The sequence below is a fragment of the Eubalaena glacialis genome, chromosome 9 (assembly GCF_028564815.1).
Source record: "Eubalaena glacialis isolate mEubGla1 chromosome 9, mEubGla1.1.hap2.+ XY, whole genome shotgun sequence".
In the NCBI taxonomy this organism is placed as follows: domain Eukaryota; kingdom Metazoa; phylum Chordata; class Mammalia; order Artiodactyla; family Balaenidae; genus Eubalaena; species Eubalaena glacialis.
Genome location: NC_083724.1, coordinates 103,533,501 through 103,560,763, shown reverse-complemented (window position 1 = coordinate 103,560,763; position 27,263 = coordinate 103,533,501). Strand labels below are relative to the sequence as shown.

Genomic DNA, 27,263 nt, shown 5'->3' with positions numbered 1-27,263 from the left:
TCTTTGTGTGTGTGTTTGTGTGTATGTAAAAAACAAGATAAAATTTTTAAATGAATAAAAAAATAATTTCTAGAGTATTCAGGGGAGACAGCACACATTCAGGCCAATCTCTAATATAATCTATGTAACCAGTGCTTCACAATGAGCTTTGACTATCAAAATGATATTTCTCAGCATTCTAAGAGAAGTATAGGTAAGCCATAAACCCAGAAGCAATGTTCGAAGCCACAAGAAAGAAAAGTAACATCGATTCCCAACCTGGAGTCATGCCTAGGGTATGGCATGGTATCTGAAAGCATATATGTATAGAAAACTTCATCTACAGCCATGATAACTATGATACAAATTTTTCTGTATCTAGATTATCACTGTGGTTAGTAAAAGAAAATTCATTTAAATACATTACTGTAACCAGAGTGGCATTTTGACATTACACATCTTCTCAATCAACATAGGACCACTACAATGTGTAAGTGCATGAAATTTTAAGAACTTAAAAAGGAGACCTCATACCCCAAAAGATTAAAAATCACTGGTATTCATGACCCAGCAATCCCACTATTGGGCATATACCCAGAGAAAACCATAATTCAAAAAGACACATGCACTCCAATGTTCATTGCAGCACTATTTACAATAGCCAGATCATGGAAGCAACCTAAATGCCCACTGACAGACGAATGGATAAAGAAGATGTGGTACATATGTACAATGGAATATTACTCAGCCATAAAAAGGAATGAAACTGGGTCATTTGTAGAGACGTGGATGGATCTAGAGACTCTCACACAGAGTGAAGTAAGTCAGAAAGACAGAAACAAATATCGTATATTAATGCATATATGTGGAACCTAGAAAAATGGTACAGATGAACCAGTCTGCAGGGCAGAAATTGAGACACAGATGTAGAGAACAAATGTATGGACACCAAGGGGGGAAAGCGGCAGGGGTGGGGGGGGTGGGGAGGGGGGCGGTGTGATGAATTGGGTGATTGGGATTGACATGTATACACTGACGTGTATAAAATTGATGACTAATAAGAACCTGCTGCGTAAAAAAAAAAAGAAACTGACATCTATGTTGATAAAAGAAAACAAATGTCAAAAGAAAAAAAAAATTAGAATTTTTATACTACTATTTTTATAGGCTATAATAAGTTTAAATATTCGTTTTAAGTATGTAAAGAGATTCTGTGTATCTAAACATACAATACACTTAATGTGTACATATTAATAAAGACAGACATACTAAACTGCCTGTTTCAAATGTACATAAGAAAACCTTTCAGAGAAATTTGAAAGAATGGTTTTATTTATATACTCTAAGTTACTAAAATGATTTGCCCCAATTTTTCTATAATTCAAACTTTTATTTTTGGACAAAATACGGTAAAAAATCTTATGTTAAAACATAGGAAAAAATTATCCTGATCATGCAAAAGCACACAGAACAAAGAAAATAGATTTGATAAGCCCTTGGAAAAAAGTATTCAAGGCTAACTTGTTAATCTGGTAAAGCATTTGGTATATTACCTAGTATGTCCCCAAAAAGGCAACCTATAAAAGATAGTTGTAAACTGTGCTAAAGCATTAAAGCCTTTTCCAAAGAACATCGGTAATGTGGAGACACAAAACCAATGGGCAGCAAAGGAATAGGTAAAACAAAAAGAATTCTACCAGTCATTATAGTGTTATAATTACAAAACCCATTACCAACAGAAAGACAGTAATGCTAGTTATAATCAACGCTTCTTTCCGAAGCATCATTCTGCCACTATCACTATCACTCCTCAAACATTCACATAATTGGGCCTTCCTTAAAAGCTCCCAAACTACTCAACGTCTTCCCAATAAGCCCCTCAGCAGCCCTCAGAGGACCTGAGTGCAGTGACCTCAGAGCCATCGGTCACGAAGTTAGACTCAGTCACTCAGTCACCTGATCCTAAGGTCACAGATACAAGAATTCTAATTCTCTCAGTGTAAGTTTTTCATATTGTTTAAGAAAAAACGTTTAAATATATGTAAAGCCCTTATAAAAACTATTAACAGCTATAATTTATTGACTACTGCACTGTGTTTATGTACATTGTCACCTCAAGCCTCCAACAATCCTACCAGGAGGACAGTGTTACTCGAGTTGGACAGATGTAAAAGCAGAAGATTGTACTGCAAATTGTCATCACCCAGGCAGTTGAGCATAATAATCCTACTCTCTTTGACTGCCAAACAAGTTAAAACTAATCCTTTTACGTATGGTACACTATATCAAAAGCTAAAATATAACTCATTTACACTGAATGTTCCTAAATACCATAAAACTTTGCAATATTTTAAGGGGGAAGCTATGGAGTTGGAAGCTTGGAAAACCTGAGGACCTTTAACAATGAAACTGAAGAACATCAGCCTCAACGAAGACACCTCTAAAAACATTCTGTCTAGAAATACTCCTCCAAGTCCCAGCATTGCTCTGGGTATACTCTAAATGCTCAAAAAATGCTTGTTAAATGAATAAAATACTGTGTGTTGTTCCCTCAAATGTCTGATTATCTCAAATGGATTATCCCATTTATATTTTTACTGAAAAAAAAATTTTTTTACACCTCAGTCAATGTCTGCCTTCATTTACTTATTAGTAAATTATAATGATCCTGTATATTGTCAGTATTTTTTATCTTTTATCATTTAATCATCTACATTTTTTACTGAAACAGATTCATTCAATCTCATGACTTAGAAATATTTGCAAATATGGAAAATGCAAGACAACTTAATCTTTGGCTTTTGGTAACACAGTACAAGCAGAAAAAACATTTCGCTGCTGTAGATACCAATTTAAAAGTACAATTCGTGGACACATACTTGAGTGGGCACTACTACAAACAAGAAAGCATGTGTCTATATGTAACATTCCATACTGGGGTAGCTACTCCTAGTCAATTAAAGCATTTTTTCATACAAAGCACACTTGGGAGCAGGAGACGTGATTCTTCCTGCACAGCTCATCTTTCATAAATATTATTCATGTACTACAAACATATATTTTAATGGCTCAAATTATTGTTCAACTTCCAAAACAACTTTTCCACACACTGCAAAGGTTTCTTTCTAATACTGACAAAGCATTTTTTTTTCTTGTAAAACAGTAAAAAAAACAAAAAGGAATTGTTGCTAATGGAATTCAAACCACGGAACACTTTATAATGGAAAATAGGCTACTACTAAGGAAAAATTAGACTCGTTTTAAAATTTTAATCTATTTACATACCAGCACAGAATATCCCTGGGACTTCACTTCTGACTATTATGGTCCGTACTTTCTTATCAGATTTTAAAGCATCCACAGCTTTTGAAAGCTAAACAGAAACAGGGAGGGTAAGAAGGAAAAGGGGGAAAATATCATTTTCAGATTGATATCAACACTGTATCTTAATATTAGAAGCAAATAGTTTAATCTTTACACTCACCATTTTTATAAGATTTGTACTCAATGAATTTTTGGCATAAGCTCTGTTTATTCCAAGCACCACAATTCCTAGTTAAGGGGAAAAAAAAAAAAGTCATTTGAGTTAGTGACGTATTCAGGGTACAGACTCCCGTATACACAGCTAGTTGACTTGGAACTTAGGAATCTAACACCACCTTGAGGTTCACTTCAAGAGCTTTATCCTAATTTTCATGTTTACCTTCCTTTTCAAGCATAATTTTGAAGAAGTGGTATATATATTTATAAAATCAATCTGATGCCTAATATTCACTTTTCTACAGCCTTTTAGAGAAGAACTTTATAACAGCATGTTCCCTTCAACTCCTCTCTCCTTAAACACCACCAAGGTAATCTGCCACATTTTACTAAATTTTACATCATTAAATCAGACTAACTAGTTGAAGGCCACGCTTACTGGTGAAAATTCTAAATTACAGAATACTATTTAAAATATAGTTTTTCATCTTCAATATATACAGAAGTACACAATAGCTAACAATTCCTTCTCACAGGCAAGCATTGTGGGATCAGCTTTTTTGCTAGTACACCAGGTGTTAATACTCTTTTTGTCATACTACATAGCTTTCAGTATTTTCATCCTAGGTTTCTCTCCTGGCTCTGTCCCATGTACTTAACCTGAAGCCACCTCCACTTAGAATTCCAACAAGCAATTCAACCTGAATCTATAGGAAGTTCATTCTTCCTCCTACAAAGCCCAGCTCTCCCTCCTAACTTCCCTAATCTTATCAGAGAGCATCATCTAAATCCAGCCTCCCATTCCAATTGCTGTAGTCGGATCAATTTTCTAAAACCAATTCCATGCATAGAATTCACCCCCTGTTTAAAATCCTTTAATTATTTCTTATTTCCAAAATACCCGAGTTCAAAGACCTTAATTTGATATTCAAAGTCCTCTAAAACTTGTACCCGACCTTCTTGTTCCCCAAGGAAGCTCAAATTTTCCTTATATAACAAAAATGCCTTCCACCAGGTGGGGCAAGGTTGTGGGGGGGGCGGGGAGCTGGGGGCGGGTTGAGGTGGGGAGGGAGAGGGGGTTGAGGGGGAGAGGGAAAGGGGTAATCCTTATTTGTAATTGGGTTAAACCAAAGACAACAAAATGTGCGCATGCCTTCTCTATGCAAGAAACTGCGCAAACCCATTTTTCAACAAACTTAGGCTCACAGCAGAATAAATTTACAAGAATTCCCAGTGATCTCAGTAAGGAGAAAATCATGAAGGAGAACTGGTTTCTAGGGCAGGCTCTGCATTAAACAGCTGAATGACCTTGGGTAGGTCCCAATACTAATGACAACAGCTACCACTAATTGAGTCCTTTATTATGTGCTGAACACTGTTCCCAGCGCTTTACATTTATTGACTTACGTAATCCCCAAAGCAACCTAAGAGGTAGGTACTGTTTTTATCCTTGTGGAACAGATAAAATAATTGGGACTTGAGGAGGTTAAGTAACTACCTTCAGCTAGTAAATAGCAATCTAACTCCACACTTGAAGGAAAAATGAGACTGTGCTACACTGTTCATGCTTTAGTTTCCTCAGAAGAAAACCAAGTGGTTAAGACTAGATATTAATTCATTCAAATGTACTGAGTACACATTATGGCGCTCAGCCCTCAAGGAACTATAGTCTAAAAAGGAAAGACAAACATCAATAAAAAAAAATCATAGAAATATACAATTCAAAATGCTTTACATGCTCTGAATGGTGCTACAGTAATTTGTAACCAGAACTGATATGGTCTGGGGGCAAACAGGGATAGTCAGGGAAAGCTTATCCAAGACAGTGCTATCTGAGTTGAGATTGGGAAGATGAGTATTGGGGGAGACGGGGGTGCTGGATTACAGGCAGGAACAACATAGGAGAAATCATAAAATAGTCATGCCAGAAGGAGGAGAAGAGTACCCAATGAGAGGAGAGGTCAGCACCAGCCAGATATTGTCATTACAGGCCCTGTTAAAAAATAAGGAGTAACCATTGAGAGAGTTTTAAGTATTGTATAAACACACATATACAACCAGTGGGGAGGATTCGTTTCTATATTTGGAGACCATGCCAAAGTGTACAGGGCTAGACACTTCCAGGCACAAGCTGCAGTCCAGTCAACAGATAATAGGTTTGGCTGAGGTTAGCTGAGTTAGAAATAGAAGGAAGTGAAAGGACTCAAGAGCTATTCAAGAGGTAAATGTAAAATGAGTTAATGATTGACTGGATTGAGGACTGAATGCATTGAAAGGAGGTATTAGGAGTGTCTAATAAAGTTTTGGCTTCAGCAACTGGATGAAAAGAAGATGACATTCAATGAGACAGAGAACCATAAAAAACACCAAGGTGAAGGTGCCGGAGGATAAGGTTCATGAGTTCAGTTTTGAATTAAAATGAATCTGAAGTGCCTTTGAGACACCCAAGCTGGTTATCAACTCTAAGGGTACAGGCTAAGAATGCAGGCTCTGAGGTCGGACTGCTGGGACTGAAATCCCAGTCTGCCACTAGCTATGTGACACTGGACAGTTACTTAACCTCTCTGACCCTCAGTTTCTTACCCTGTTAAGTGAAGATACTAATAGTTCCAAACTCTGTGGGACGGTTGTGAGGATCATATGGTAAGACATATGTAAAGCTTTCAACATAAGCATTTAATTATTATTGTCCCTTCTGCAAACACTTTGATGCAATAATTAAAGTGTTACCATAATGAATAGATGCTAGATAGGATACTGTTGACATTATTACTAAATTGTAAAGTGCCATCAAAATGCTTCTACCATAGTTAATTCCAGTGGTTTTGGTCCCATGTTTGAGGCCTGATGTTTTGAGCACTTCTACCTCAAACAGTTGGAAATCAGCTCTGTAATTTAAAACGAATCATCCTGTGCCTAACAACTGTCCTACCAAATGTATCAGTAAGTTACTGATACCCCAAAATGGAATAAAACCTTACTTTATTCTGCAGGGCCTATTGTTTTCATTTTGTAACTGCCCCACTTTATTTCACAATTAATAGCTTCTCAATGACTCAATTATCATGCATCCTCATCACATAGCCTAGCCAAAACAAGTTTGCTAGGTTATTAAGGTTATTAAATTCCTGTTTCAGACTTTTCCTGTCTTTTGACAAAATATCATAAAATTCTTGGTGAATCTTCAACAAGTTCATATTACAGCATCAACCCTGCTCTACAGAGCTCACAAAACTGAAAGACGAACAAAGTGACTCAGCTGGGACTTAAAAAAATATATATATATGAATACATTTTGCTCATACAAAATTGAAGTGATACACCCCAAGTGAAAGTCCTCCTTCCCTGGACCCATTCCATTCTCCTCCCCAGAGGTAGCCATAGTAATCTGCTGATATGTAACCTTCCACAAAATATATTTACATACAGAAATAGAGTTGGGACTATAGTTTTGCTTATTGTTGCTATTTTACATAAATGGGACCACAGAGTATTTTCTGTTGGCGCTGTTCTACGTAAATAGTTTCATACATATTTCCTTTATTTACTTAATTTGGCCTTAAAGATCTTTCTACATCAAGACATTCCTTTTAATTCATAATATTCTGTGAAATGAATTTCCATTATTTCGTTTCCTTTTCATGAGCATTTTCCTAAAATACTGCAATGCTGCAATCAACATTCTTGAAGATTTCTTTTCTGTACAATAAATATTTCTCTGACAGGTAACAAGAAGTGGAATTTCTAGGTCCAACAGAATGTGTATTCTTAAATTTTAACAGATAACTCTCAAAAATACAGATACTGTCCAGCCAAATCACCAGTATCTATTTATTCACAGTAGCACATCTTAATAGAGCTCCAATTATGTGTATTACCTGCACAACGACACTTCCTTGCCCACATATTTTAATATTTATATTATCACTAATTCTCAAAAAATATACAAAATCAATCTGAAATTAAGATCACTTCTAATATATTTTTAAACTACCTCTACATTGCACTAAGACACAACTGTACCAACAAATTAGTCTTACATTATACACATTAACTTATTTATAAAGAAATACAGAAGTTAGGACACTGGAACTCAGCTCCTTCAGGCCATTTAGAACTTTCTGTGGTAATTCTGTGTACCACTTGGTATGGAACCACCAGACTTTGTTAGACAAGATGTATGAGATACACTAGCATAGGATATATTACACTGGAACACACAAAACTCATAACTTTACACACAGATACATATGCTCTTTTTGAGTACAAGGTTTTTGCCCTAAAATTAGAGGAATTATAATAAATTCTGTTTTACATGGTACCCATCAAACAAAGAAAAAAAAAGTTACGTTAAGTCTAATTACATTCACTGCATTTTCAAGTATATTACTGGTAAGAGAGAACTTCCGTTTGACTTGGTGTCAATGAGAACTGAATCTTACAATTTACTCTGTCACCACCCTCTCCCACATCCCAGCAGAGAATTATTTTGACTCAAAATAAATAAATAAATAAGGCACGGCTCATCTGTGAGAATACCACTTCCGCTCAGTTGAAAATTTACCTTGGCATATTATCCTTTCTTCAGTTCAGGCTATTGTCTCAGTCTCTTATCATATACAAATAAGTTTGGTCTGTTATTACTAACCCAATACTAGGTTTTATTCTAATATCCCCTTATACCACCTGTTTTTTATTTTCCGCTACTTACTTTGTGAAATGGCTTCTAGTCTTCTTACTTCTCTTAAATCCTAACTTATTTATATTTTAATGATCACAGCAGGAAAATTATATATTTAAATAAGTTATTTTGCCATAAATTACCTTCCTTTTGTTTTATTAAAGATTTTTTAAATTATGTGTGTGAGCTGCTTACATTATCTATACATTTCATCTCAGGTCAGTAAGGGGACCTCATTAAACATGTTATTGAGAATCACTGGTCTACCACTCAACACTGAATATTATAAATCTCTGACAATATATGGGAAAATAACATCATTATGTATCAAGTTTCACCTAATCTTACGAACCAAAGCTGAGTTAACTAAGTTTAATAATCATTTGTCATTTGTTTTCTGAATTAACTGCTCTTATTGTTTGCCTATCTTATCAGACTTGTCTTTTGCATTTCAATTAATAAATTTTTAGATTACAGACGTTAATTCATTATTTATAAAACAGATCTCTTCCCTATCATTCACTTTTAAAATTCAACTTGTTTATGGTATTTTTTTGCACCATAGTTTTAACTTTTTATATAGTATATTATTGCCTTTGCAACTTTCGGGCTTAGTATCTTCCTTAAAAAGGGTTTACAATGAAAACCCACGTCCACACAAATACACCAAAATGATCAGAGCAGCATTATCCAAAATACTCAAAAGGTGGATACAACCCAAATATCCATCAGCTGATGAATAGATAAACAAAATGTAGTATATCCACGCAGTGTAATATTTGGCCTAAAAAAAACAACGAAGTATCAATACACGTACAACATGGATGAACCCTGAAAACATGCTGAGTGAAAGAAGCCAGTCACAAGGGAGCACATACCTTATAATTCCATTTATATGAAATGTTGAGAGGAGACAAATCAGACGGGACAAAAAAGGTCGATTAGTGGTTGTCTAGGACTGGTAGAGATGGAGGGATTGAGCAGCAACAGCTAAAAAGTGTGAAGTTTCTTTTCGGGGCAATGAAAATGTTCAATAATTGATTGTGGTGATAGATGCACAACTCTGTAAATATACTAAAAGCCATTAAACTTTACATTTCAATAGGAGAATTTTAAGGTATATGAATTATATCTCAATAAAGCTATTTTTAAAAAAAAAATTAAAAAAAAAAAACATGTTAACATTCACTTAGACCTAGAAATAGAGCCAAATTACCAGAGAATCATGGAGTGAGGATGAGGGCAAAAGAGAAGGTACACATTTGTGGTGGAGTGTGAAAGGGGGCCAAACCCTTATCTTCCATTGCAAAAAGTCAATAGATAGGTAATACCTAAATTTGAAAATTACAGAAGTAGAAATACATGTATGTTATTTCAAATGAAATAACATATACCCCAAAGAATCAGCCAAAGGGTTTTAAATAACTGCTTCTGGAGTATGGGAAATGGGGTGGAGGAAGGCAATGCTAGTTCTCAAAACAAACCATGTTAAATATTGGTCACAATACTAACTGTATAGGTAATTAAGAAAAAGGAAAACTAAACCAATTAAAACAAAATAAAGGATCTCTCTACCCTAATGTTTTGAAACAATTCTCTAATACTTTCTCCTAACATTGATTACTTTCATTTCTGCTGTTCTCAACTCCACAGGTGTCTTATTTTCTCTAAAATGCATAAACATTTTTGGCTAGCACCATTCACAAAATAGTACCCTATTTTCTTTCTGATTTCAAAAATCAAACAACTGTATACTAAATAACTATAAAAATCACTCTCTGGACTCTCTACTCTGTTTTACTGTCAATTTCTTGGTCCACTCTTATTCTAATGTTCTGCTACTTTAATTATTATAACAATATTATATGTTTTGTTATCTAATGTACAGTAAGCACCACATCTACCAGCTATTATTTTTCAAAATGTCTTAAATATTCTTAAACACAACTATTTTCAATGAAATTTAAAATACACTGTTAGGATATTTGTTGTTTAATATTTAGGAAACTGACATATTTAAAGTATTAACTCTTTCCCTTTATAACATGGTGCAATGCTCCAAATTTTCAGGTCTTGGTTTTTTCCTCAATAAAGACTTGAGACTTTTTCAACTTGCACATCTTCAAAGGCTATCTGTTGCCCCTTGTGAATGCTTTTATTTCTATATCAGTTATATTTTCTAATCACATATTGAGAGTACGTGGAAAGTTTCATGCTATTTTATATGAACTTTTTCTGGCAAATTTATGAAATATTAATAGACTTAACAAGTGGTTCTCTTCAATTTTCTAAGACAACAATCATTATCTAGAAATATTGGCAGTTACATTTTCTGCTCCAATGTTAATTTCTCATTTCCTTCTCTTGCTGTTTTACTTTAGCTAGGACTTCAAGTCCAACATAATATTAGCAAAAATAATAAGTTCCCTTATTTTATCAATGCCTTTAATGAAAATGTTTCTAAGTATTTCACCATTTAGCATAATGTTTGCTATGCATTTCTAATAGCTTTTTTTCAAGTTGGGGAAATTTATCTCTACGTTCAAACTTGCATTTTAAAAAGATCACTCAGGCCACAGTGCAGAAAACAGATTAGAAACAAGCAAGAATATACTAGACCAATTTCCCTTATGCATACAGATGTAAAAATCCTCAACAAAATACTAGCAAGCCAAATCTAGCAGCCATGACCAAGAGGGACTTATCCCAGGAATGCAAGGGTGGTTCAGCACAAAAATCAATTAAAGTAATACATCAAACGGAATAAAAGAAAACATTTGAAAGCTACATGATCATCTCAACTGATGCAGAAGAAACACTGGACAAAATCCAACATGCTTTAAATGATTTTTTTAAAAAATAATAATTTAAAAACCTCAACAAACTAGTAACAGAAGGAAACTTCTTCAACCTAATAATGGGCATTTATAGAAAACCCACAACTAACATCATACTTAATGTTAAAAGACTGAAAGTCTTCTCCTTAGGATAAATAACTAGGTAAGGATGTCTGTTTTCACCACTTCTATTCAATGTTGTACTGGAAGTTCTAGCCAGGGTAATTAGGCAAGAAAAAGAAATAAAAGGCATCCACATAGGAAAAAAAAAGAAGTAAAACAATTTCCATTCACAAATAGCATGATCTTATACACAGAAAATCCCAATGAATCCACCAAAAACTATTAGAGCTAATAAATGAACTCAATAAAGTTGCATGATACAATATCAATATATAAAAATCAGTTATATTTCTATAACTATCAATAAACATTTCAAAAATGAGATTAGGAAAACAATTCAATTTGTAATAACATCAAAAAAAGACAATACTTAGGAATAAACTTAATCAAGAAAGTTCAAGACTGTACACTGAAAACTATAAAACACCACTGAAAGAAATTAAGGAAGACCTAAGCAAATAAAAATTTATGATCAATTGGTTTTTGACAAGGATGCCAAGACCATTCAACGGTGCAAGACTTTTCAACAAATAGTGGTGGGACAACTAGACACTCACCCACAAAGGAATGGAGTTGGACCCTTTCCTCACACCACATACAAAAATTATCTCAAAATGGATCTAAGAGCTAAAACTATAACACTCTTAGAAGGAAGCAAAGGTATAAATCTTCATGATCTTGGATTAGGCAACAGTGTCCTAAATACGACAACAAAAGGACAAGCAACAAAAGAAAAAACAGATAAACCAGACTTCCTCAAAATTACCAAGGAAGTGAAAAAACAAGCCACAGAAAATATTTGCAAATCATACATCTGATATGGGGTTTATATTCAGATTATATACAGAATTCTTACTATTCACAACAAAAAGACAACCCAACTGAAAAACAGGCGAAGGAGTTGAATAGATATTTCTCCAAAGAAGATATATAAATGAAATGAGGCTCAACATAATTTGTTATTAGAGGAATGCAAATCAAAACCACAATGAGGTATCACTTCATACCCAATAAGATGGCTGTAATTTAAAAAAGGAAACAAACAAGCATTGACAAGGTGTGGAGACACAGGAGCTCTCATACATACTCTCATATTCTCATACAGTTTGGTGGTTCCTCCAAACACTAAACATAAAATTACCATATGACCCAATGATTCTACTCCTAGATACCTATCCAAAAGAATGAAAACCTATGTTCAAACAAATAATCGTACACAAGTATTTAGCAGCATTACTCATAATATCTAAAAAGTAAAAATACAAAATGTGCTATATCCAGTCAATGGAATATTATTCAGCCATAAAAAGGAATGAAGTGCTGATGCATGCTATAACACAGACGAACTCTGAAAACATTAGGCTGAAAGAACCCAGACACAAAAAGCCACATATCGTATGTTTCTACTTCTGTGAAATACCTAGTATAGGCAAACCTGTAAAGACAGAAAGGAAATTAGTGGTTTCTGGAAACTGGGGGGAGGGGGAATGTGGAGGAACTGACTAAAGAGTATGGGCTTGTTCTGAAAGTAATAAAAGTGTTCTGGAATTAAGACAGTGATGATGGCTGTGCAACATGGTGAATAACCTAAAAACTACTGAATGTACACTTTGAAAAATTAAAATGGTAAACTTTGTATTATGTGAATTTCACCTACAGTTACAAAAAAGAAAAAAAAAAAGTATAGTGGGGGATACCAAACAAGAGGCTACTGCAGAGATCCAGATGAGAGATGACAGCACACAGGCTTCAGGCTGTGGAGTGGAGATGGAAAGCAGACTGCTTCTAGAGATATACTGAAAGCAGTACCAACATAACTATTATCAATAATATTATAAACCCTGTTTATATTCAATCTATAGATACAGCAGTGGACAACTATAAGAGAACAAAATGTAACTATCATAAACTTTGATGATATAAAGTTACAAATGACAGAAATTGTATAGTTAGAAGATGAAAGATATAGAACAGCAAACATTTTCTGACCTTACACCAAAAAAGTCCAGATACTGTCTATAAAAATAATTATAAAGGCAACACAAACCAGAAAATGAATAAAATTATCATTCACAGCAAAGACTCAAAATATAAGTTTAAAGTCTTTACTTTTGATGAAACGGTTTGAAAGTGAAGAGGTGACACCCTTCCATAGTGTTTTTTGTTTGTTTGTTTTTTTATTTTACCATGAGCATATATTGTTACTTTAGAATTTTGTAGACCTCAATAATTTAACTATTTTTACTAACAAATCACTTGTAATACACAAAGAACTGAAAACCACTGACAGAATACTTTTGATAAACCATATATAATTCAGGTTCCTTAAAATACTACAAAAGTAGTAAGAACCTACAATAAAAACATAATGAACTAACCCAGAACTCCTTCACATGAACAAAAAGAGATATGCAATTTTTATAATACCCAAATTTTAGAAACAACTTGGAAAATCATTAACAGATGATGATTGTAAACCTAGAAAACCCAAAACAATCAAATAAAAAACTACTGCAACAAAAGAGCATTATTTAAAAGACATGAAATTAAATATCCAGATACAATAGCCTTCATATACAAGGAAGAAAAGAGAGAGAGGGAGGGAGGGAGGGGGGGGAGGGAGGAAGAAAGGCAAACACACGGAAGATATATTGAAAGAAATCATCTCATTTTTATGAACAACCAGACAGGAGACAGGATGACCTGGGGTACACTTAACATAAATGTGCAAACCCTACTGGTGGGCACTTCTATAACTCCCCTTAAAAAAAAAACAAAATAGAATTGCAAAAATGGAAACACATACCGTGTTTTTAGGTAGAAAAAAGCAGTATCATAAATATTTCCCTAATTTTAAATCCAACACAATGTCAATAAAAATACCAACAAGCCTTTTTCTGAAACTATACATGGAGATTCCAAAACTCATGTGGAAAAATAACCATGCAGGAAGAGCCAAGAAAAAAAAAAGAAAGAGCAAAGGTGAAGGAGGGAATACCTAGCCCTACCATACACTAAAACACAACACAGTTTTAATCATAAAATAATGTAGAAGTGCAACATCTACAGAGACCATAAAACAGAACAGAAAGACCAGATGGAAATTTAGCTCATGATAAAAATGGCCCTTCAAATCAGTGGGGTAAAGATGAATAAGTGGTGTTGGGACAACTGGATACCCATTTGGAAAAAGATAAAGGGCCTGTATCTCACACTGCCATGATAATTCCTTTATTTTTACATTGGTGGTTTCAAAAATGGTGATTTTCTATCATTCCTACTATTTTTCTATAAAAAATCTTCTTCCCTACCCCACCATCTTGAGTAATCACCATGGTTTCATGGATTCTTTATTCAAGGTGCTATAATCCATTATCACTGTACTTTTTAATGTTCAAAGCCCTTGTAAGGTTATATCCTGACATGTTCCTTTTAGTATTTAACATGTTTCTATGTCCTTCTGACATGTTCCTTTTAGTATTTGAACACCTCCTTGCTTTTTGACTCACAAAGATATTCCAGGCTCACCTTTCACTTTCCCTGCTCCAGACCTAAAATCAGACATTTCTCCAAAGAGCTCTGGCTTCTTTCAGTGGGGGAACAGTCTTTAGAAACCAAAATCTGGACATTAGATATGTTCACTGTTACTGTGGTATCATTCCTTTTAGACTGTTTCAATGGTCAGAATAGGAAATAAATACAAACACGTACACATACAATATACTTATGGTTTTTGTAAGTTTGTCCTGATAACTCTAATTCAAATCCAAGGTAACAGGTTTCTTCCTCACCTTCCCCCATCCCATATTTGTACTTTCTCTCTCCTACCATAATGAAAAGTCTGTTTCCCAAGAACAACATTTTTTTCATTTACTCTATCCTACAATAAAAAGAAAACATATTCAGAATTATTAAGCCCAACTACTGCTAACAACAGACTACTAAGTAAATTTCAAGATTCTTTTAGACTCATAACTAATTGATCTAAATGATAACAACTTATTCAAAACAATAATGCCAACCATGTATGGGGTGACTGTAGCTTACAGAAAAGGGTAATAAATGACAGCAATGTTATAAGGAATGGGAGGAAAGAAATAGGAATATGCATTTATACCATTACCATCATGAAGCAGTATAGTGTTATTAAAAAGCGGGCGTGGATTAGTTGTAAATATATATTGCAAACAACAGGGTAACCGACAACAGTTACAAATACATAATAATCCAACTATTTAAATAATCACTTTAAGTATGAATGGTCTAACATACACTAATTAAAAGACAGATACTGTCAGAGTGGATTAAAAACAAGACCCAACTATAAGTTGTGCACAAAAAATCCACTTTAAATATAAAGACACAGACTGATTAAAAATGAAGAGATGAAGAAAGATAAACGATGCTAACACTAATAAAACCTGGAGTAGCTACATTAATTTCAGAGACAGCAGATCTCAGAACAAGGAATAGTCTCAGGGAGAAAAAGGGGCATTACATAATGCTGGAGGGGTCATTTCTCCAACGTAATAACCCATGCATATCCACCTAACAATAGAGCATCAAATTGCATGATTTAAAAACTGATAGAACTACAAGGAGAAATAAACAAATCCACTAGCATAGTTGCAAATTTCAACTCACCTCTACCACTTATAGATCCAGCAGGCAGAAAATCAATTAAGGGTATAGCTTAACTGAACACCAACAAAAAATCAACTAAATCTAACTGAATACTAGATCTACTTGAATATAGAATACTGCATCCAACAACAGCAGACTACTCATTCTTCCCAAGGTCATACTGATATTCACATTCTGGGCCAAAAACACACCTTAACAAATTTAAAATAGAAATCAGGGCTTCCCTGGTGGTGCAGTGGTTAAGAATCTGCCTGCCAATGCAGGGGACAACGGTTCAAGCCCTGGGCCGGGAAGTTCCCACATGCCGCGGAGCAACGAAGCCCGTGCGCCACAACTACTGAGCCTGTGCTCTAGAGCCCGTGAGCCACAAGTACGGACGCCTGCGTGCCTAGAGCCCGTGTTCCGCAACAAGAGAAGCCAACGCAGTGAGAAGCCCACACACCGCAACGAAAAGTAGCCCCCGCTCTCCACAACTAGAGAAAGCACGCATGCAGCAAGGAAGACCCAACGCAGCCAAAAATAAATAAAATAAATAATTAAAAAAAAAAAGAAATCATACTGAAGTATGCTCCTAGATGACAATGGAAATAAACCTAGAAATCAATAACAGAAAGACAGCTGGAAAACCTCAAAATAGTTAGAGATTAAATAAGGTATTTAAGTAAAATATAAGTAAATGAAGAAATCTCAAGAGAAATTTAAAATACTTGTAACTATATGAAATTGAAAATACAACTTATCAAAATACATGTGACGCAGCAAAAGCAGTGCTTGGGGAAAACTTACAGCATTGAATGCACATATTAAGAAATGTCTACAATTGGTGATCTAAGCTTCCACCTTAAGAAACTAGAAAACAAACAACAAATTAAATTAAAATAAGTGGGAAGAAAAGTAAAAATCAGCAGAAATCAATGAAGTTGAAAGTAGAAAATCAGTAGAGAAAAATCAATCAAATCAAAAGTTAGTTCTTTATTAAAAAGATCAGTAAATTGATAAGCCTCTAGCCAGGCTAGCCATGAAAAAAAAGAGAGAAAACAAATTACTAATATCATAAATGAAAGAGAATATCAATTACTAATATCAGAAATTCATCACTACTGAATCGCACTGATACCACAAGCATAATAAAGAAATATTATGAACGACTATATGCCAACAAATTTGCTGACATGAAATAAACCAATTCCTTGAAAGGCACAAGCTACCAGGACAAGAAATAGATAAGCTGAATAGGCTAACTCTATTGATATTAAAGAAACTGAATCAGTAATTAATAAGCTTCTAAATCAGAAACCATCAGATGCAGATGGTTTCACCAGCGAATTCTAACAAAACATTCAAAGAAAAAAATGATGCAATTTCTCTACAATCTCTTCCAGAAAATAGAAGCAGAAGGGGCACGTCCTAGCTCATTTTATGAAGTCAGCATTACCTGTATACCAAAACCAGACAAAGACATCACAGGAACGGAAAACTAAAGACCACTATTTCTCATAAACATAAATGCAAAAATCCTCAACAAAATGTTAGCAAATTAAATCCAGCAATGTATAAAACTAATTACACCCCAAAATCAAGTGGGATTCATTCCAGGTGTGAAAGACTGGTTCAATATTTGAAAATCAATTAATGTAATACATCATATCAATAGGCTCAACACGAAAAGTCATACAATCATCTCAATAGATGCAGAAAAAGAATTTGACAAAATTCAACCAGATAAAAACACTTAAACTATGAATAAACAGAGGCTTCTTCAACATGATAAAGGACACCTACCAAAAAAACCCATAGCTAACAACATACTTAATGGTGAAAGACTGAATGCCTTCCCCTCAGATCAGGAAAAAGACTAGGATGTCTGTTCTTGATACTTTTATTCTACACTGTAACAGAGGGTCCAATGGGGGAGATTACAGAAGAGAAAGAAATAAAAGGCATCCAGATTGGAAAAGAATAAGTAAAATTTCTTCTGTGTGCAGATGACATGGATCCTGTATATAGAAAATATTAAGAAACCCACTAAAAAACTATGAGAAAAACTCATCAAGTTCAGGAAAGTTGCATGATACAAGATCAACATACAAAAACAACTGTATTACTGTACGTTAGCAATGAACAATCTGAAAACAAAACTAAGAAAACAATTCCATTTACAATAGTATTCAAAAAGAATGAAACAGCTAGAAATAAATTTAACAAAAATAGTGTAAGACTTATACAATGAAAACTACAAAATACTGCTGAATGAAAAGATATTCCATGTTCATGGAATGTTAAATTTTACGTTGTTAAAAAGGCAATATTCCCCAAATTGATCTACCTATTCAATGCAATTCCTATCAAAATACCAGGTGACTTGACTTCCTTGAAAAAACTGAGAATTCTTTAGAAATTCTGGTATAAATTCTTCAGAAATGGTACTGACATAAAGATAGACATGTAGATAAATGGAATAGAACTGAAAGTACAGAAACAAACTCTATGTTTACAGTCAATTAATTTTCAACAAGGGTGCCAACACAATTCTGTGGTGAACAATAAGTCTCATCAATAGCACTGGTACACTGGATATCCAAAGCAAAAGAATGAAGGTGACCTCTTACCTCACACCATACACAAAAACTAACTCACAATCAATCACAGACACAAACGTGAAGAGCTAAAACCATAAAACTGTTGGAAGGAAACAGTTATAAATCTTTGTGATCCTGGGTTAGGCAACAGTTTTCTTAGATATGATCCAAAAGCTCAGCAACAAAAGAAACAAATAAATTGTACTACATCACAATTAAAAACCTAGGGTCTTCAAAATTAACAAGAATAAAAAGAATCCACAGGAGAAAATATATTCAAGTCATGTATCTGATTAGAGACTTGCATCCAGAATATATAAAGAACTCTTACAATTCAACAACAAAAAGACAAACAACCCAATTAAAAAGGATTTGAGAAGACATTTCTCTAAAGAAGAAATACACATGGCCAATAAGCACATGAAAAGATACTCAACATCTTTAACTATTAGGGAAGTCCAAATCAAAGCCACAATGAGATATCACTTCCCAACACACCCGATGGGTATAATCAAAAACCAAAGAAGTACTGTTCATGATGTGAAGAAATTAGAGCCCTTATACTTTGCTGGTGGGAATGTAAAATGCTGCAGCCACTTTGGAAAACTTTGGCAGTTCCTCAAAATGTTAATCATGAAAGTACAACTACCATATGATCCAGCAATTATACTCCTAAGTGGAAATAAAAAAGGATATCCATAAAAATTTATACATGAATGTTCTAAGCAGCATTGTTCACAAGATCCAGAAAGTGGAAATGATCCAAATGTATATCAATAATGAACAGACAAAAAAATCCAAACAATGGAATACTACTCAGTCATAAAAATAAATGAAGTACTGATACATGCCACAACATAATAGAATCTTGAAAACCAAATGCTAAGTGAAAGAAGCCATAAATAACCACATATGATTTCTTTATGTGAAATGTCCAAAGTAGAAAAATCTATTGAGACAGAAAGTAGATGATAAATGGGTCTTAGTCTGGGGGGAGAGGGAGTATTGAGAACGGGGAGACACTGCCAAAGAGAACAGGGTTTCTTTCTAGATTGATAAAAATGTTCTAAAATTGGATTGTAGTGATGGTTGCACAACTCTGTAAATATGCTAAAAACAATTGTACATTTTTAATTTTATATGCAAATTAATCTCAATAAAATTTTAAAATATATACATCTATCTAAATATATAGCTTTATTGAGACAGAATTCACATGCCATAAAATATATGGAATTAAAGAATGTATTCTTTAAAACATGAGGAAAATGTGAAAGGAATCAACCTGTTTTAAAAAAAAAAAAAAAAAAAGCATGTAATAGGAAGATGAGCTAGCTGACCTCTGCAACAGGCCACCTGAGACATGATACAGGCTTGGACAAGAGCAGTGTTGGTAAAGAAGAACATGGATAAAAATGGAAAGACTACAAAGGCACTTGGGAAGACCTGATAATAAGCCAGATGTGAATGATGAGGTAGGAGCAGGCATTAAGAATAACTTGAATTATGCATTTGCTTGTTTGCTCTACTTCTACCAGAAGTTGGTATAAGGTTCACAAAAATGATCTTTAAAATGGGTCACAATTATGAGTAGAAGCCTGCAAGACTGGGAGAAGGTTGGTAGGGAGAAGGGAGAGGTCATTCCAGAAGGTGTGTGCAAAAGCACAGACACATAAGAGCAAGAAAAGGTAAAGCTTATGTGCAGCAGAAGGGAGACGGATGGTCTGTAAAGGCCTGCAGCTGTAAGGGCTTGTAGGCATTAGAGACCACTAGAGGTTTTTAACTGAACAGAGATGTGATTCTTGCTTGGCCTTGAAAAAATAACCCCAGCACCAGTGCAAAGAACAAACTGGGAAGGAGAATGACTGGAGACCAGTTGACCTATAAAGGCAGCCACTGCAGGAAACCAAGAGAGACCTCTGTAAACCATGACCGGGACTGCTGCTCTAAAACCCTGAGTAGGCTGGACAACAATCCAAGAAATAACGACTAAAGAAAGCTGGTTGTCTAACTGTGCTTCCACAACGAATTACAAATATGGAACCCAGGCAATCAATGAGTACCGATGTATTCTGCATTTACCCACCTCCACCAGCCTAAAAAGGCCTACAGGGCAGAGAGCAGTCTGGGGCTCCTCTGACCCAGTGGAGTTGTCATATTCCCTGCAGGCTGCTAAGAGCACCAAATTTTGGACTCGCCTCTAATAAGCAAAGGCACCGGGGAGATTCCTTCACCTGCACCAGCCTTGAACTCTTGTTTTTCTTTGCACTGCTTATTGCTGGTTTGACAGTAAAGCAAAGCAAAGCAAAGCACATATAATGTTAGACAAAACTGAGTTGTCACCTTGCCAATCCTGAAAGGAAGTGGATCAATTTTCTTAAGAACCCATATTCCCTAATAGCTGATTTTTACATTTCAAGTGACTGAAAACATTCTGAATTTATCAAATTGACTTATATTCTGATTTCTTTTCCTTGACCCATTTGAAACCTAACTGAAGGACTTTCCAGACATTTTGTAAAAATTTACTTTCAATGTGCATTCATTTAGGTCAAAAAAATACAGAATATGGTGCATATTACTAGCTGTACCTGCAATGCATTTGTATCTAATGTACTGCTGGTTCACCTAATGTAATTGAAATCCTGGCAAGACTAAGCTTACCCAAAAGATGGTAGCATTCATGGCTCTAATCACTCCAGTGCCAATCTACTTTCCAGCTGAATTTCTCAATATTCTGCCTGTCATGCCATACTACAACCACACTTGCTTTATGCCATTTCCCCAAAACATCACACATGTTCCCATGCCATGCCTTTCACCAGGCTCTTGTCTGTCTGAAATAATAAACAAATAAAAGAAATAACTCATCATACTCCAGAAGACCCCCTATGAGCTAGATCGATACTCAGTGGGCAATTTATATTACACTCTCGTCTAATCTCCACAGTAGCCATACAAAGTTGGTATTATTTTTCCTATTTTTACACAGAAGAAAATTGAAGCACAGAGAAGTTTGCCTAGGAACCCTCACTAATGTCACATTCCATTGCAAAGAATGCCTTGGACCCCTTTTCATCTGGCAAAACCCTAACTTAACCCTCAGAATCCCCTTCTGCAGTCTTCCAATCTCCCCAGATACAGCTGATCATATGCCCCTTGGGGGTATTACAGCCCTTTGCTCTCGCCAAGCCTTTAAAGTTAGCATAACCTTTTAATCACCACTATCTTCCTCGCTATACTGGGTGCTGCTTAAAGATAGCAATCATGACTTAACTCGTTTTGCACTTCTGCTTAACCGATTATAGGTGCTCAATAACTGCATGTCAAAATTCAATGACTATTCTTCTGGCAAACTGCTATTTCCACCTTTCATGATCCATTTAACTTCTCCCAACAAGGCAAGTGAAAGGAATTGAGCTTTAACAGCAATCCCACCGACTGGCACACATCCTCTAACACAACCCTTCCTCCCACTGTATTGTACTGCTAATGCATCTATCTCCTCCCAAGGAGGTAGCTCAAGGGCAAGATCAACATCATCCACAATTATGTCCCCCAGGGCTTAGCAAGGGAATTGGAAGACCAAGAAAATGCTCAAAATTGTCTAACTGAACTGAAATAGTCCACAAAACTAACTTTCTAAGATAAAATGGGCAAGGGGAATAATTGTTCCAGATGCACCGCTTTAACCTGAAGAAGACTCAGAATAATAAGGTGCATTCTCAAGGCAGCTTCCAAAACTCTCCGCCTGATAGCTGAGTTGACAGAAAGCAATCACAGAGCAAGAACAAAATCTGGAAGCAAATATCACACACCCGGTTTATTGACCTTGGCTCGTCTAGAGATGAGGACGTAAGCCGCATTTCTGTCTTCGGCGCCGAGTAGGGCCACTTTTACAGGTAAGCTGCTCCGCAGGGCACCTTTAGGCATGGAGAGCACTATATAGCTGCAATGCTTGGGTGGGGGAGGGGAAGGGCCCCCAAGCCTCTCGGCGGACACTGACGTCAGCCCGGACACTCGACCTTGCAACCCCTTCCTAGGACCGGCGGCCGCCCGCGTCGCGCCCCTCACCTCGGTTCTCCTCCTCCAGATACCGCACCCGCAGCTCGTCCTCCGTCTTCACCTCAGAGCTGTAGCCCCTCCGCCAGGCCGCCCCCCCGGCCGCGGGTGTCCAGCCCCGAGCCCAGATCGCCAGGTCGACCCGCGGGACCGTCCAGGAGCCAGACAGCCTCCACCCAGGGCCGAGCCGCGCACAGCAAGCGGCCACCAAGCGAGCGCGGCCTGCCTGCAAGGTGCCGAAGGCCCCGGGTGCCGCTGCCGCCGCCGCCGCCATGTTGACTGTTTACGGCGTGGGCCTGCGGCTGCTGCCCCGCCCCCGCCGCGCGCAGGCCAGCCCCCCGCACGCCGCAGGGCATGCCCAGGCCCCGCCCCCAGCTCGCCCCACACGGCCACGCCCCCAGAGCCTCCCTCTCGCTCCAGGCTCCGCCCCCGAATCCTCGCCCCGCCCAACACCGATGACTGAGCGTTCCAGGTTCCACTTTCTCAGGCCTCCTTTTCCTGACAGGAGGTGTAATGGCTTGTACAGCAAAGGCAGGGAGAAAGTAATTCTCCAAGGCTGTGGAATATTTTAGGGGGAACATATTCTATAAGAACTCCCCGGAGAGAGTCGCCTCCCTACACTCCCTGGGCCATGCCCTGGGGTCATGAGTTAGCTGCAAAGGTGAACTAAAATGTTTGGTCTCAGGTTTGGCTGACAGGGTAGCAGCTCTGCGTGGGACTCTGGTTTACTCATATATATAAGCGCCAAGGGTTATCGGTTAAACATGCCTATAAACATACATGAGGCTTACCATACAGAGTTCAGGAAGGGAGTGAGAACAGCCAATAAAAACAAGGGTCCTCAGCCCACCAACTCAAGCAGGTGGCACGGCCCGTCCTGGAGTCTAGTCCTAATCAGGAACCACCATCTTAACAAAGAGGCTCAGCCAAACCTTGTGCTGAGGTGGGATTTAGAGCACAGAGGCCCTTCCCTCAACCAGAAACGCAGAATATCAACTTAGAGTGTAGGTGGCCATCAAAGCACACCGTATACAATTTTCTCCTACCTAGCTTTTATCAAATCTCAACGGAGAAAAGGCGTGTTTGGGAATATTGTTTGAAAAACATGCTGCTATGAGAATATTCCCACTGCCACACAAATTTCTGCTGTTGTGCCCTGATTACATTTTTGAGTATTAGGGAAAACTTCCTCCAATGTTAGATGCTCAGCTTTATCCAAAATGAAAAGAAAAAGCCAGCTGGGTTCCATTTCTGTGTCTCCTGTGAGAACGTTGTTGAGAGCATCTTTTATTCTATCTTCTGTAAAGTGCAACTTGTGAAATCTCTTTAAGTTGAAGACAAGGAAAAACTTTGCTTCCTCTTGTATCTTTCCCCTTTTCTTATAATCATGTTCACTTTTTCTGCTAAGAAACTGAGAATTCTATTTACAGTTCAACTACTGCAATAATTGCAATATTTATTTACTGTTTAAATATTTAATTATTAAATATTAATTTAATATTTTATTATTTAATCAATAGCTATTTAATTAAATATCTATTTAATTACTGTTCCCTTGTATTAGTTGCTAACTGTTTTGATATCTTTATGTTGGCTCATCAACAGATTGTAAATTCAAATAAAGGAGTTACAGAACACTTGACACAGTACTATTTGAAATAATATAACCTCAGAAAATACTTGTGATTGATTAGGACAACTGCAGAAGGCTAATCATAGATTGTTTATGTTATATTAGAAATCGGAGTAAGAAGGATGGCCTATGGTTTTGATGAGCCCAGAGCCAGTTGAGAAAACACCACTTAGGGACACTTGCTTCTTCCCTAAGAGTTGTGACTCTGGTCTTTATTGAAAGGAGTCATGCGGATATGACCATCTGTGAAGAAAATTGATTCTTGAAAGTTAGTGCAAATAACAAATATCACCATGACTGTGACAACTTGTCAGGGGTGACAACTAATAGAGAATTGCCAAATATCAGGTCGGACATGGCTTTGGATTGTCTCTCCACAATTGCTTTGCTTTGAGACATCCATGAGTTATTTAAATACTCCATGCTTCCATTTCTTCATCTGCAAAATAGCTAGTATGGTATCTATTTCACCTCACAAGTTCTTTAACTTCAATTTCTTCATCTATAGAATGGGAAGGATTATGCCCATTTTATAGGGTTGACAACATAATTATGTGTGAAAATTAATAAAAGGAAACCACAAGTAAAATAGGAGTCTGGAAGGCCTATGGAGGGAACTCTCACATCCTACCATTCACTGTCAATTACCCCAAGCAGGAAGAGGACAATTACCCCAACAGGAAGCTGGTCAGTTACTTACCCCAGGAAGTAACCTGCACTCCCAAACAGGAAGTACAGCTATTTTACTACCACAGGGGAGGAAGGAAAACTTCCTTCTTGCCCAGCAACAAGCCCAACCAATAGAAAACACCATAGCTCAGCCAATGAGGAGCCAATGTCACCTGAACTTTTACTTTACTGCAATGAAATTTTATTTTTTCTTTGCTGATAACTTCTTTTCCTTGTCCCACCCTCCTTACTATAAAAGCCTTCTTTGTTGTGTAACCTCTCCAAGTAGCTCTTGGTTTGCTAGATTTCATAAAGCCAATTAGATCTTCAAATTTACTCAGTTAAATTTTGTTTTTTAATACGTTATGCCCATTTTATAGGGTTAATGGCATAAGTATGTAAAGCACTTGACATCAAGAAATGGGAACAGAATAGATAATGTTAATGACCATTTATCAACTTCCTTTTTAATCCATTCCAGGCTTTAGATATGTTATTTAATGTCCAGAAAACTTCAAAGTTGGCATTATTATCTCAGTTTTGCAGATGAGGACACTGAGATTAAGTTACTTACCAAACCCTACAGCTAATAAGTCATGAAGCTGGAATTTGAACCCTGATATATCTGACCTCAGTCCCCATGTTCTTAATCACTGTTTTGCACAACCTCTCAATAAATCTTAAGGTGTCCAATAAAATTTAATTTCCTTTGGTTCCTTCTACTTTTCAGTAAAAGATGTGATCTGGGAACAATGAGTATCAGTTGGGAGAGGAAGGTAGGGCTTGTGTTTGTGGAATTCTATTACTACTACAATTACTATCATTGGTTTACAGGATTTGGGATCTTTCCTCCAGCTAGCTCTCAGCTAACAGTCTTTTTATTCTGCCACATCCTGACATTTTTCTAATGCTTACTTCTATGTAATATTAAACGTGTGCAATACAGGATGACCAACACTGAGCTCCTGGAATACAGCCAACCCCCAGTGGCAGGAGCCATTCCTCCTAGAACACAGCTCTGTGCACAGAACACATAGGAGGGCATAGGTGTCACCAGTAAAATGAAACACTTACCAACATGTGACCAACCACAAGTGGAGAGACAAAAATAGCTTAGCAAACACTATGTGAGGAACAAAGCAAAACTTCTGGGATTTTTCAAAATGAGGGTATATTTTTAAACTGTCTTACCTGAAACAATCAACGAGAAAGTGGTATATCAGAGTAAAGGCTGGACCACCCATGAATATGATGGCTTAAACAAGAGAGAATGTTAACCATCCAGACATGGTAAGATGGCTCTGCCATCTTCGACATGGGACTTCACTTCTGGCTCTGGGTCTAGAGTGGCTGCCCCCTGCCACCAGCAAGACAGAAAAGATGAAGGGAGCACCCAATTCTATCAAGGCACCTGCTCCTTCTACTCACCTCCTGCAACCACACAGTCTCCACAGCAAAGGGGGCCCAAAAACATAACCTTGTGCTAGGCAGCCATATACCCAACTACAATTCTATTACTATATAAAAGGGGGATTACAGATATTCAGGAGCACAATCTGCTACAGAGTCTTTTTTCTTTTCCTTTTTTTTTGGCTGCATTGGGTCATCATTGCTGTGTGCGGACCTTCTCTAGTTGTGGCAAGCGAGGGCTACTCTTCGTTGTGGTGCGCGGGCTTCTCATTGCGGTGGCTTCTCTTGTTGCGGAGCATGGGCTCTAGGCACGTGGGCTTCAGTAGTTGTGGTGCATAGGCTCAGCAATTGTGGCTTGCAGGCTCTAGAGTGCAGGCTCAATAGTTGTGGCACACAGGCTTAGTTGCTCCGCAGCATGTGGGATCTTCCCGCACCAGGGATCGAACCCTGGCAGGCGGGGATCAAACCATGCGCCACCAGGGAAGTCCCTGCTACAGAGTCTTTTCATTTTTCACTTTTAAACCAAAACTTTCATGAATCCTAAGGTAAAGATTCACAGCCCTAAAGTATGATAGGTTTCACAAGAAAGAGCTGGAACTACAAACTGAAGACTGTCTTTCCACATAAGCTATCTAGGAGCAATTGCTAATTATATGTTCAGAATTGAACGATAATATAAAAGACAAGTGTATGAAATTGTGTATACAATTACAGTCATGTTAAATCTATGAGGATCTACATATACAGTGACACATGGGAACAATTGTAATCCACGTGTTCTATGATATAAAACTATGAGAAACTGTGCACATTGACAATGATCAGAAAATGATAGAAATATATACATATAATTGTGTTCATGGTAAGATAGTTGTCTGTGTAATTTTCTATAAAGCTTTTTAAGTATTAAATAGGCATTTTAAATACTTGTAACTTTAATTTAAGGCACAAAGAATGGACAGGGTACATTTCAAGAAGGATGCAAAGTTTTACTCATGCTTAGTCCCAAAATAAAAATTAAAACAACAGCCCCCTGAATTTCTTTGGGTCTCTTTTTAATCCTCAGACTCTTGGAGGTTTTTAGTGAACCTCTCCCAAGGACATTGTCCCCAGAGAAAAAGTATGGCAGAGGACACCCTCTTTCATTCTGCCCTGAAGAGGTCTCC

General features: G+C 36.7%; 1 protein-coding gene across 4 annotated transcripts in view; it reads right to left on the bottom strand.

Moving 5' to 3' along the window:
* The window catches only part of AUH (AU RNA binding methylglutaconyl-CoA hydratase), a 176,101-nt gene extending 153,403 nt beyond the window's left edge, over positions 1-22,698 (bottom strand). For 3 of the 4 annotated variants that reach the window (XM_061199374.1, XM_061199376.1, XM_061199375.1), the window contains exons 1-3: positions 22,398-22,698; positions 3,464-3,531; positions 3,265-3,352 (exon numbers count right to left, since the gene is read on the bottom strand). In XM_061199374.1, the coding sequence (XP_061055357.1) occupies positions 3,265-3,352; positions 3,464-3,531; positions 22,398-22,659 (418 nt within the window). In that variant the 5' untranslated portion in view covers positions 22,660-22,698. The remainder of the gene's footprint in view (positions 1-3,264; positions 3,353-3,463; positions 3,532-22,397) is intronic. The other variant, XM_061199377.1, reaches the window with a different exon arrangement.
* Positions 22,699-27,263: the final 4,565 nt, after the last annotated feature.